The sequence below is a fragment of the Helicoverpa armigera genome, chromosome 20 (genome assembly GCF_030705265.1).
Source record: "Helicoverpa armigera isolate CAAS_96S chromosome 20, ASM3070526v1, whole genome shotgun sequence".
Classification (NCBI taxonomy): Eukaryota; Metazoa; Arthropoda; class Insecta; order Lepidoptera; family Noctuidae; genus Helicoverpa; species Helicoverpa armigera.
This window is the reverse complement of record NC_087139.1, coordinates 4,951,005-4,963,032: the sequence shown is the minus strand read 5'-3', so window position 1 is coordinate 4,963,032 and position 12,028 is coordinate 4,951,005. Positions and strand designations below refer to the sequence as shown.

At 44.1% G+C, this 12,028-nt stretch overlaps 1 protein-coding gene across 2 annotated transcripts in view; it reads left to right on the top strand.

Annotated features, from left to right (window-relative positions):
• LOC110379573 (synaptogenesis protein syg-2) overlaps window positions 1-12,028 on the top strand; it is a 97,234-nt gene that overhangs the window by 76,985 nt on the left and 8,221 nt on the right. For both annotated transcript variants that reach the window (XM_064039807.1, XM_064039806.1), the window contains exons 8-11: window positions 4,346-4,496; window positions 6,180-6,310; window positions 8,354-8,513; window positions 11,296-11,457. In XM_064039807.1, coding sequence (XP_063895877.1) covers window positions 4,346-4,496; window positions 6,180-6,310; window positions 8,354-8,513; window positions 11,296-11,457 — 604 coding nt within the window. The remainder of the gene's footprint in view (window positions 1-4,345; window positions 4,497-6,179; window positions 6,311-8,353; window positions 8,514-11,295; window positions 11,458-12,028) is intronic.

Below are 12,028 nucleotides of genomic sequence, written 5' to 3'. Positions count from 1 at the left end.
CCCGGAACCACTCCGCCTCGTCGTTGATGTCGGCGGGCCTGTCCGGTGATGACACCCAGGCCTGCACGACTGAGGCTTCCAGGAGAAGCTCCCGGTCAAGGTGCCTCAGCGCCCAACGTGGACCACTCGGGGTCTGCAGGACCGGCGCGCTAGGGTTCTGGGCGGAGACGTCAAACCGGATGTACCGGTGATCGGAGTAGGTCTCCACCCCCTCCTCCACGCGCCAGTCAAAGACACGCGGTAGCAGAGCGGGGCTGGCGAACGAGATATCCACCACTGACTCGCCCCGCATCCGTACACACGTGGGGACAGAACCCCGATTGAGGACGACCAGGCCTGCTTCCAGCGCCCAGTCCTCCACCATCCTACCCCGTGCATCTGTGCGTCGGGAACCCCAGGCCAAATTCTTGGCGTTGAAGTCCCCTAACACTAGCACAGGGAGGGAATAACTTCCGACGACGACGGACAACTCCAGGAGGGAGTTGTGGAACTCGGAGAGTTCGGCTCGGGGAGAAGTACACCCCACGACGACTATCTCCCCGAACCGTGCTGCGACGCAACCCTTCCACTCTTCACCCCTTCGAGGGAAGGAGTACCAGCGGCGGCCGACGATATGATGGTCACTGAGCCGCTAAGGTCCTTAACCCAGTCATCCCTGGGAAGGACAAAGTACGGCTCAGCGACCACGGCGATGTTGATCGACCACTGCGCCATGCTTTGGAGCAACAGATCCTGGGCACGGGCGCAGTGGTTGATGTTCGCCTGGAGGAAGCGTAGTGGAGCCAGATTAGCACTCCATCACGTCTTCCTCCTCTTGAGACGCAGAGACGGGCTCCGCGACAGCAGCAGTGGCGACGACGGCGTCGACAGCGGCGGCAGCGTTGGAGGCGGCGGCGGCCGCAGGAGCTGCGGTGGTGGCCACTGCGGAGGTGGTAGCGGTGGCGGCGACGGACGGCCCGCCCTTGCCCCTACCCTTGGACTTGGCGGGTGGGGCACAGGACTTGCTCCCTGCCCGGTGTTCGGCCGGCTTGCCAGCAGCCGCGCATGCAGTGCAGTGCGGCGCGGCACTACAAGCCACGGCCTTGTGACCGGGCTGACCGCAGCGGAAGCAGAGGGCGCTGCGGTCGACCTCCGAGGTGCAACGGACACCCACATGATGCCCGACGTGGCATCGGAAGCACCTCAGCGGTCGGGGGTCAAGCAGCTTGACCTGCGCCGACACCCAGCCAACCAGCAATCTTCGGCCGTCCACAATGTTCTTGGCCGCCGTCACGGGGCAGCTCACCGTGATGGTGCACGTGCCCCTGAAGTCGGGACGTATGGTGCCCGCCTTGACTTCGTCGGCGGAGCACCCACCCGTCCTAGCGACGGCGGCCACCACCTCCTCCGCAGTAACTGAGTCGTCCAGGCCCATGATGCGCAGATCCGCGCACTTGTGGGGCCTGGAGACTCGGGCGTCGTCCGCACTTATGGACGCCCTAAGCCTCTCGGCTAGAGCGTCTGCGGCGGGCCCACTGGCCGCTCCTGGGACCTCCAGCATTCGGGCGCCCGTTGCGGTCACCCTGAGCCGGAGGCCGGAGGCGATACCCAGCTCCTGCAGGTTCACCGCCTCCTTTGCTTGGGCGAGCACGTCGCGGTACGACACGCCCCTTTTGACCGCGTCCGGCTGTAGTGTGACTACTACAGCCGCGGTTTTGGGGGCGCGGAGTTTCGCCGCGGCGGCTCGCTCCCTGCGCCGCTGTTTCTGGGCCTTCTTTTTGGCCGCTTTGGCCGCCCTCCGCCTCTTTTTCTTTTCCCCCACTACCTGCCACTCAGACTCAGTGGCAGAAGAGGTAGGGGCCGCAGACGGTGTCGGCTTTGAAGGGCGTTTCGCCACTGGTGCCGACGACGGAGCCGGTGCTGACGTTGGCACCGGGGGCCTCTGCGCCTGGACCACCCTTGCGGTCTTGGGCTTTGGCTGAGCGGGCGCCCTCCTGGTCGGTCCGTTCGGCGCCGCGACAGGGGGCTTGCTCGGCGGTCCCCTTCTGGGTGGGGGTGCCGCTGCAACCGCAGCCGCATAGGAGGCCCTTTGGGCCGCTGGGGGCTTCGACGCCGCGAGGGGGGGCGCAGAACCCTGCCCTCCAGGACTGAGAAGCGAGCCTGGAAGGCCGCCATCTCCTGACGGACTAGGGCCAGGATCTGGCTCTCAGCCGGCGCAGTCTGCGCCTGTTGCCTGGCCCCGCCGCGCTCCGCCTCCTGCTCGCGCATCTTGGCGAGGTCCGCCCGGAGACTCCTGTTCTCCTCCACGAGAGACTCCAGGGCGGCCGTCAGACGGGCCACCTCCTGCTGCAGTTTGGCCAGCTCGCTCACGGGAGCCCGGCCAAAGTTGCTCACCGCTGCGGCGGTGATGGAGGCGGTGGCGGCCTCAATGGCGCCGTCCTTGCTGGCCTTTTTTCTCTTTAAGGCCACCTGCCTGATGGCGGACTCCACCGTCTTCTCGAAGTCCGCCCTGCGCTCCCGGTCGGAGCCGATGGCCGACTCCTCCTCGGAGGAGGAGCTCCGATGAGCCGCTCCTCCGCCACCCCCAGAAGCCCTAGCGGGCCCTTCGCTGACGGGCCTCCTGGCGACCTTTTTGGCCGAGGCCCCGCGACCACCGGAGGAGGACCCGGGGTCTTCCCTCCTCCTCTTGAGGAAGGCGTCGGCCCGGTGGTCCTTCTTGTTGCGGGGGAGCTTAAAACCCCCCGCATCCCCCTCGCTGGACACGGACTCGGAGTCCGAGTCCTCATCCCACTCCCTTAGTTCTTCGTTGTTGTTTTTTTTGTTTTTATTTGTGTCAGAATCCATATAGTTCCCACGATCATGAGAGCAATTGTTCGTCCACCCCGGCAGTGGCCTCATACCGGGGCAAGCCTACATACTGTTGGGGGCGGCTGGCCCCAACAGGGGGGAGCGCTAACGACCGTGTCCCCCACGGCCATTCATCCCCTCGCCGCGCTCCCGAAACTTGGGATTGGGTGGTTTTTTTATCAAGAGGTGTCCTTCCTCTGGGCCGGGCGATTAAGCCAAGCCCTCGGCGGCGGCATTATGCATGCCTCCGTCTGCTGTCCGGCCAACCCGGCTCAGCAAACCCGCCGAAAGGTTTGCTCTTCGTTGTACGAAGAGCAAACGACCACCGCTTTGGTGCGCCTGCACCTCCGCGGGTATGGCCGCATCCTTGCCATGTCCACTAGCGTCGACTGGTCAGGAGCGGCCCCTCCCTGGGTCCCTCTTTGTCTGGCCTCTCCCCTGAACCTTTCCGGCATGAGTATCTCTACCGGCAGAGCTTCAGGATCATTGAGGCACGCAAGCCCCACCACGACGACAACGTGGGGACCCCCTCGGTGGGGACTTGACGGCCTCTGACGTAGGATTTTAGTGACTGTCCATTATTCATCTAACTCGGATCATCGGTAATCTATAAAAGAATATTTAAAAACATAGTAACCTTTATGTGGATTAAAACGAATCACAAAAGGTAGTTACTTGTAATTTGTTCACCGTCCACTGGTCTTATTTAAGCGGAGCGCGGCAGGTAATCCCTCAATTAACTTCCATTCTAAGCTAAGCACGCACTGTGGCTTTTAAATCGATTGCCGCGTTTTATAGTCGGATTCGGTCATTGATGGACTTTGATTTAGCGGCCGACTAATTGCGCACCGACCGTTCCAGCTTATACAATAGCTTACAGAAAAGCGACTGTTTCAAAAAGCCCGTTTGTGCCTTTTATATTTTAGTTCTGAAATATCGTTGCACGTGAAAGTTGAATTACAGGACTGTTATTTAGAAAGTCTCTTAGCGATGAATGGGTTTTCGCTCGTCGTTGAGAATCCAATAAAGTTTCATTAAAGTGCAATATTCGGGTTAATTGCAGCTTTATTCGTGTCTCTCTGGTATGTTCAGATTTAATATTATCCGAATTGATTTCTTTGTTGAAACATTGGTTACATTTTTGATTGATCCATGCTTTTACGCGTGAATAGTTTTATTTTAATTACAAAAAAATCAAAACAATTTTTTTTGTTATTGTTGCCTCGCAGGCAAATATTTTGAAAACATACATATACTCCGATTGAAAAATGAAGGTATAAAATATCAACTCTTTTATTAGCCTTTTATTCGTTTTCGATTGTATGTATAGAAAAAAATACATATGTTTTTCAATCGCTGGCTGTTTTAATTTGTATCGGGAATATTAAAACTATTTTTAGTATATTCATGAATATCCACAGCCTTCATTAAAATAATTTCTAATCAAAAAGTAATCTTGAAAAAAAAGAATAGCATACTTTTTAATATTTTTCAACTATATTTTTTATCTATTTAACAGGTAACCGACCACTCCAACGAGACCTGGTCAGTTAGTACATTGGTATTCAGCCCCAGTCCCATCGACAATGGTGCCACGATAAAGTGCGTGGCTGCCAACCCCAGTCTTCCTACTAAATCTATTGATGATCAGCTGCAATTGAATGTTGTATGTAAGTATAATGTTGCTATCAGTATGATGCATTTTTTTAACGTCTTTAAAAATCATCAAATGTTATATTAAGTCCCCTCCCGCTGTGGGTTAGCAGCGGTGAGGGAATGTCAGACTCTTACTAACTAAAAACCTTCGTGTTCCGTCGTAGGCCTTTTATGTAGTCAGTATGATGCACTCAGGTTTAATTTTTTATTGGTTCAGATTTTAAATTTAAATTCATATTTGTTTATTACGAACTAAGTGGGTATAAGGGTTGTCTTCCAGTTTTTGGATGCCAGTAGGTTTAAAGTTAAAAAATAAAAGTAAGATAAGGAATAAATAATATCATCAGTTTGTGTCGAAAGTATAGAACGTTAGGTCTTAACTTTCTATCCCTCCCTTTAAAGCTAAAACATTATTACTTAAAATATGTCGTAAAGCATAACACCGGCACTTTATTAAATTTACTACAACGAACAATTTAATTTCATCAACTATAACAAGGTTTGAAAGGAAACTTTAGGTATTTAGCGTGTAACTAATAACTTAGTAGTTACTTGTTTTCAATATTGATTTAATTTCTCATAATCCTTTGGCCCGTTTTGAAGATAATTTAATAAAACAGTTTCATGAAGACCTCTTTGATAAAATTGTGATAAATATCTCCTAGGACCATAATACGACAGTCAGGTATGATAGCTAATTGCAAATATCTTCCTTTATTGGATTCGAAATTATTTTTTCCGAACAGCAAAGCAATAAAAGCACTAAGTGTTTTCATAAAATGCGACAGTACGTTTCATTAATTGCGTTCTAGGAATGTTTCTTTAATTCACGAGCTAATTATTTTGCTTGTTATTAGTTTAATATATGATTTGTATCGATAATGATCAATGAGTTAAGAATTAACATAAAATTAACAATGTTGTTTCTATTTCCTTAATTTCAATTATTACACACAATGTAAAAAAATATACGGTATATGGTTTATGGTATTTTTACATAACAAAACAATGACGATACATAATTTAAATAGTTTAGGGCAATAGTAGTCAAAAAAAGCCTCATATGAACCATTAAATTTTCCGGAGCGTTTTACAACATTACATAATTTTTACCTTCAAAATGATGAAAATGGCGAATGTCACAAGCATAGTAATTTTTACATTTTTAATTATGACACTATATTTATTCATGCTACTTTATTACTGATGCATAATCTAATGACGTCATGGATGGACACATTCACGGTCCGCACGTGTTTACACACCTACGCTAGTTATTTTTGTCACTATGTATAAATTGCGGGGGAGTTATAAGTGTATTAGTTAGTGTGAAAATAGACACAGCTTATATCAGTAACTGCAATAGTATTATAGAGTGATTTACACGTGTACGTCATTTTTTTTCATATTATCATTATTACACGTCATGTAGTTTCAGTCAGTTGTGATGGCATACCTCTATATGGTGACAGATGTTGTTATCAAATGATTTTTGTATAACGTATCCATATCGATGTCATCTATATTAATTTTTAAACACATCACAATTTACCGAAATAGACATTACCTAATTACATAAGAGATTTAACTAATGACAATTTTCAAACTAGCTATGGCATCGTTTACGTTATCCATCTAAAACCAAACGCCATTACCAACCGCAACATATTAACTAATATTGCACATATTGAATCCAGACAGTCCCCTTGTGTCTCTGACGCTTGGCAGCACTCTCAACCCTCACGACATCAAGGAAGGGGATGACGTCTACTTCGAGTGCAACGTTCGCGCCAACCCAAGGGAACATCGCATATCCTGGTTCCACAACGTAAGTTATTAATTGTTCATACTCCGCTCCTTTGAAATTGCACAAACTTGCTCCTAATTGATATCAAAGAGAAATTCTGTTGTGAATTTTCGTTTCTGATGATTGTAATTTTGGTGCTTTTGTTTCGTGTGTTTAAATGGTTTCCTTATACCTACATATAAGAGTCTGATCAGGAAGGCTTAAAGGTTATAAAAGAAGCCAGTTAACAAAGAAGTATATTCAAAAGCTTTATAAGGTATTCGGACCAGCAACAGAGAGGAAAATTCGAGCATTTTAAATCGGCATTAATTAACAAAATATGAAATACTTTATGGATTATCATTTTAAAAATTACTATTATTAACTGTCATTATTGTTATTTTATAATCCACTACTAAAATCATGAAATTATTTATAGAGCATTGCTAAGCCATTAAGATCAGAAACGTCGTGTGTGAATTCGGTTTATAGTCCTCGTTAGTGGTAGTTAAATTTGTTCGAAGCTCGTAAAGCAAAATCTGCTACAATTTGCAAGTTTTATGTTATTTCCTATTCGGCGCTTATCGTAACATACGCTTGAATTTGCACAATTATTTTGCGAATATAAAAATGTAATTGGCTGTTAGTTATATGGGGATGAAAAACTTGAATTTTGCTGTTAAAGTGGTTTTTACCCGACTGCCAAAGAAGGAGGGTAATGTTTTTCGAGTGTATGTAAGTATGTATGTATGTCTGTTCCTTTGTGACCTCCTGTAGCCTAAACGGCTTGATGGATTTTGATGTATGAGGTATCGTTAGATTTGTCTTGATTACGGGAGTGTCATAGGATACATTTTATCCTAAAAGTCCCACGGGATATTTTTCTAAATTTCCTTTAAAAAATATGTATGCGGTATCATTAGATTCATTTCAATCACGGGAGTAATTAATATAGGATACGTTTTTTCTCAAAATTCCCACGGGAACATGTTAATTCTGCGTCAACGCAAAGCAACTCATGCGTTAGCAAGCAAAAAGATAGGGCGTGGCCTGGCATGCGGCGCGCGGCGCGGTGCGGAGGGGGATATGCTCGAGTATACAGCCCGAATGCGGGCACACGCATAAGGGCACACGTCGTTGACGGTCGTCTCTAAATAGCGATTTTTTCGATACTTCGTCGTCTGACGCGAAACTTATAAAGTATAAATAACAACTAAAAACAGCTAAAAAGTTATAAATAAAAGAATTATTATTAAAAAAACAAAATACCCGACTGCACACTAAAAAAAGAGTAAAACAAGCCCCACAATAATATTGATCAATCAAATGCTAAAAACTAATTATGTAATACCGTTTAAACAATACCTATATTAAAATACACTACAATATGTGTTCGTAATCGATAGTTAAATAAACAGAAACTTATTTTGAATACAAATTTACTGAATATAATTTATAAATATTGATGGAAAGCATCGCAGGCGGGGACCACCTTGACCGCCACCAACGAAAATTCTGCTAAATGGTGCACAACCGAAATGACTATAAATAAGCCTCTGTTGGTCCCCGCCTGCGATGCTTTCCATCAATATTTATAAATTATATTCAGTAAATTTGTATTCAAAATAAGTTTCTGTTTATTTAACTATCGATTACGAACACATATTGTAGTGTATTTTAATATAGGTATTGTTTAAACGGTATTACATAATTAGTTTTTAGCATTTGATTGATCAATATTATTGTGGGGCTTGTTTTACTCTTTTTTTAGTGTGCAGTCGGGTATTTTGTTTTTTTTATTTTATTGGTATTTCGATAAAATTTTACTTTTGAATTATTACTGGAATTAATTTCTGAAATTGTTTCTCACACTTTTGGCTGTAAAACTGTATTTTAATGTTGGTATTAATGGTGCAATGCGACACACATTTTTTAAAACAGAAGTTCACCATACTCGTCAATTTAATTAACACAACTGTTAACTTTGAATATTTAAGTTTCTAGAAAACTAACGTTTATGTTATTTCAGTGAACCTCACGTCCTTATCTATTTTCACAAGTTTATAACACTGTGCGGTCCTTCAGGATAGGCCAGTGAGTCAAAACATGACTTCGGGTATCATCGTGAGCACTCGGTCGCTCGTACTACAGAAGGTGACGAGGAGAGAAGCCGGGAGCTACTCTTGTAAAGCCGCCAACGCGAGAGGCGAGACCTCCAGTAAAGTCGTCAACTTGAGGGTACAATGTAAGTATTTAACCTATATGTTACAAAACATATTCCTATAGGCTTTTTCTAACTTGATACCTATGCATTTAAGGTGTTGATGTTTTATTTCATGAGAAAGCGCGTGAGCCGTAAGTACTTTGTCTTTGTTCGCGTAAGCTCTACTCTGAAGTGATCGAGCCATACACAGTCAATGTGAATGTAATTGACACACAGAGTTAAAGCTCACCGAAATTCTTGAAATAAGACATTTCGACTGTTATGTGTGTTTGTAGTGAATATTATGTAGGTACAATTTTAATAACTTTTGTTTGCCTCACATACTTACATTGCAGCTACACTATGTAAACATTATTTACCTATCATTAAATACAGTTTATACACATCATCGAAGTTGTCAATGGCAATTTTCTATTCAAATTGCAGTTCATTACGTAACAAGACAAACTGCATTTTTTTTGTTACGTTTGAGTGCTGACTTTGGCTCACAAATACGAATTTACACCTGCAAACACTCTTTGTCCTTTTTGTTGGCCTTAGGGTAGGCGCCCTTTAAGCTAGTAAAGTGTAAGAAACATCCCTTAATTTTCTTTTATGTCAAACTTTTCGAGTACTGTGCCATTTTTAATACATTTTAACAAGGAATAGGAAATAAGAAGGTAAAGGCTTTGACTCGCGACGAAGTTAAATAATTGTTTATTTAATTTCTGTTTGTTTGTATGTATGTAACATTAACTTTTAAGTAGCCCTTAAAGTGTTGTCTTACTAAAGCAGCATTTTTTCTATAATGCTATTTACATTTTAATTTTAATCCCTACCAAAGATTAGTCACCCGTGAGCGAAGGTAGGGACATCAAATTATTGAACTAGAGACTAGACACTTCATTTAAATATCCCTAATCCGGGTAATATACCTACATTGGCCACACAGGCATACCATAAAACGTCACCGAACACAGTATGAATTACTGGCCTATAAATACCGACGTGTCTGCGAATAGTATTCAAATGATTGCGGTCGGGATCGACGTACCAACTTCCTTCCGTGGCCGACCGTCCGCATAGTAATTGGCACGAGGAAGGCACAGGCGGTAAATCATCAAAATTATTGTCTAATATTACTACGATTCCGACCGTACCTCCTCAATCTGCTTCGTGGTTTCACTTTAATTCGTAGCTTTCCATTTAACATTTATTTCGCACCCATTTTGTTCGTACATTACCGAGTATGCTGATACGAGTATGCTTAAATTATATTCTAGGAACAAATCGTAAAGGTATTTGCAGAAACGATTTCAATGAATAATGTAATAAGGCAGCTACGCGAACGTTTCTAGGGATAGAGAGAAAGAATCCCTTAGTTCAGGTTTCACGGCTCAGCTGTATCATTTAATAGAGTTACGTGTGTGTTATCGTTAAACTTTACTCGCTATTCGGAATAAACCACCTTTAAACGATAATTTCGTTCAAAACTTTTCTGGTTGAGAACCTAATTTGATTTGCTTTCGAATCAAAATTATTAATAGATATTTCGACTTATTCCCCGAATCAACATAAACTCTTAATAATATTTCGTTTTGTAAGGATTTCAAATCAATTTTCCTAATTACGAAAGTTTAATAAAATTTTAAATAACAAAAATGTTGTTGCGAATTTGAGGGTTTTCACCGCGTCCGTGTTCAATAAACGGATTGTGAAATCATTTTTACATTTTCAGATTAAATTTTGTAAAGAGCAGCAGCGTATGGATTTGGAAGCGGTTAGGCTAATGTAATTAATTCAAAACTTTGCAAACGGATCTACGTACTGGAAAAACACTGGATACCATTATAATTAGAGGGTGTATGTTGATTATACGTGGTCGTACGTAAATCAACAACAACGTCCGCCGCGTGATTTATTACACAATTCTATATTGGCGCATTGAGGAGCTTCCTTCCGAGCCCCACTGGCCGACACTTAATTGCCGACGTGAGAGGGAAGACGAAATAATTCCTAACTGCCGAAATAATTGTTCACTTGATTTATATTTATCGCTTTATGACAGGAAAACTGGTCGTTGGAGTTTTTAAATTTATGGATATTTTATGCTTGTTATTTAGGAGGCCGTGCGGGGTAGCGAAGTTAACGATGTACACGGTATTTGCCTAGTATGCAAATGTTTCCAAATTGTAGTATACCCATCAAGTCCGGCGCGGGCCTTTTCCATTCGACGATATTTTGTTAGCGAATATTTGGCCGATGTTCTGTTTATCGTTATTCCGATCTCTAAATATATGTTAAGCGAACGGAGGAGGAGAACACACATTAAACTCTGTTGTAAATAAGCAAACATGCCAAAACATAATAGAAATACAATACACAATGTTGGTAGTTTTCATAATATCGAATGTGACTCTTAATATTATGTTTTGTACTTTACTATCAGCGATTACTGAACTTCGAATTTTAGTAAACTGTAAAATATACATGAAACTAAAGTCTTTTTTTACACTCTATTTCTACAATATGCTCAAAAATTTGTAGTAAAGGAAGATGTTGGTACCTCTTTTTACGCAAAAGTACTCGATGAATTTTGCTGCAACTTGACATAGGTACAAGCTATTTTTTATCCGTGTGCGCGAAATATTTCCTTCAGGACGTGAGTGATACCACGAGGAAGATATAGTTCTCTACTACTTTTATCTGAGTGCATCAATCAGTTCCCTCAGGTTAAAGTGGCTGGTAAAATCTAACAATCCGGACGAAAAAAAGGCTGTAACTGTAACAGTAATAAAATCTAACAAAATGACTTTTCTCACAGATGCCCCAGTCTGTGGAGAGACATCACCTCAAGTGGTAGGCGCGGCACTGGACGAAGCCTTACGGGTCCGATGCTCGGTGCACGCCGACCCCGCTGACGTCACATTCCTGTGGCAGTTCAACAACAGTGGAGAGAGTTTCAATGTCTCTCCTGCTAGATACGGTAAGTGTGTTGCTGACTTTAGTGTCAAACTTGATATATTTTGTGGGGAGACGTCACCTCAAGTGATAGGCGCGGCATTAGACGAAGCGCTACGGGTCCGATGCTCGGTGCACGCCGACCCAGCTGACGTCACATTCCTGTGGCAGTTCAACAACAGTGGAGAGAGCTTCAACGTCTCTCCTGCTAGATACGGTAAGTATATTGCTGATTTTAGCCTTAAACTTGATTTATTTGTGGGGAGACGTCACCTCAAGTGGTAGGCGCGGCATTAGACGAAGCCTTGCGGGTCCGATGCTCGGTGCACGCCGACCCTGCTGACGTCACATTCCTGTGGCAGTTCAACAACAGTGGAGAGAGCTTCAACGTCTCTCCTGCTAGATACGGTAAGTATATTGCTGATTTTAGCCTTAAACTTGATTTATTTGTGGGGAGACCTCACCTCAAGTGGTAGGCGCGGCACTAGACGAAGCCTTGCGGGTCCGATGCTCGGTGCACGCCGACCCTGCTGACGTCACATTCCTGTGGCAGTTCAACAACAGTGGAGAGAGCTTCAACGTCTCGCCTGCTAGAT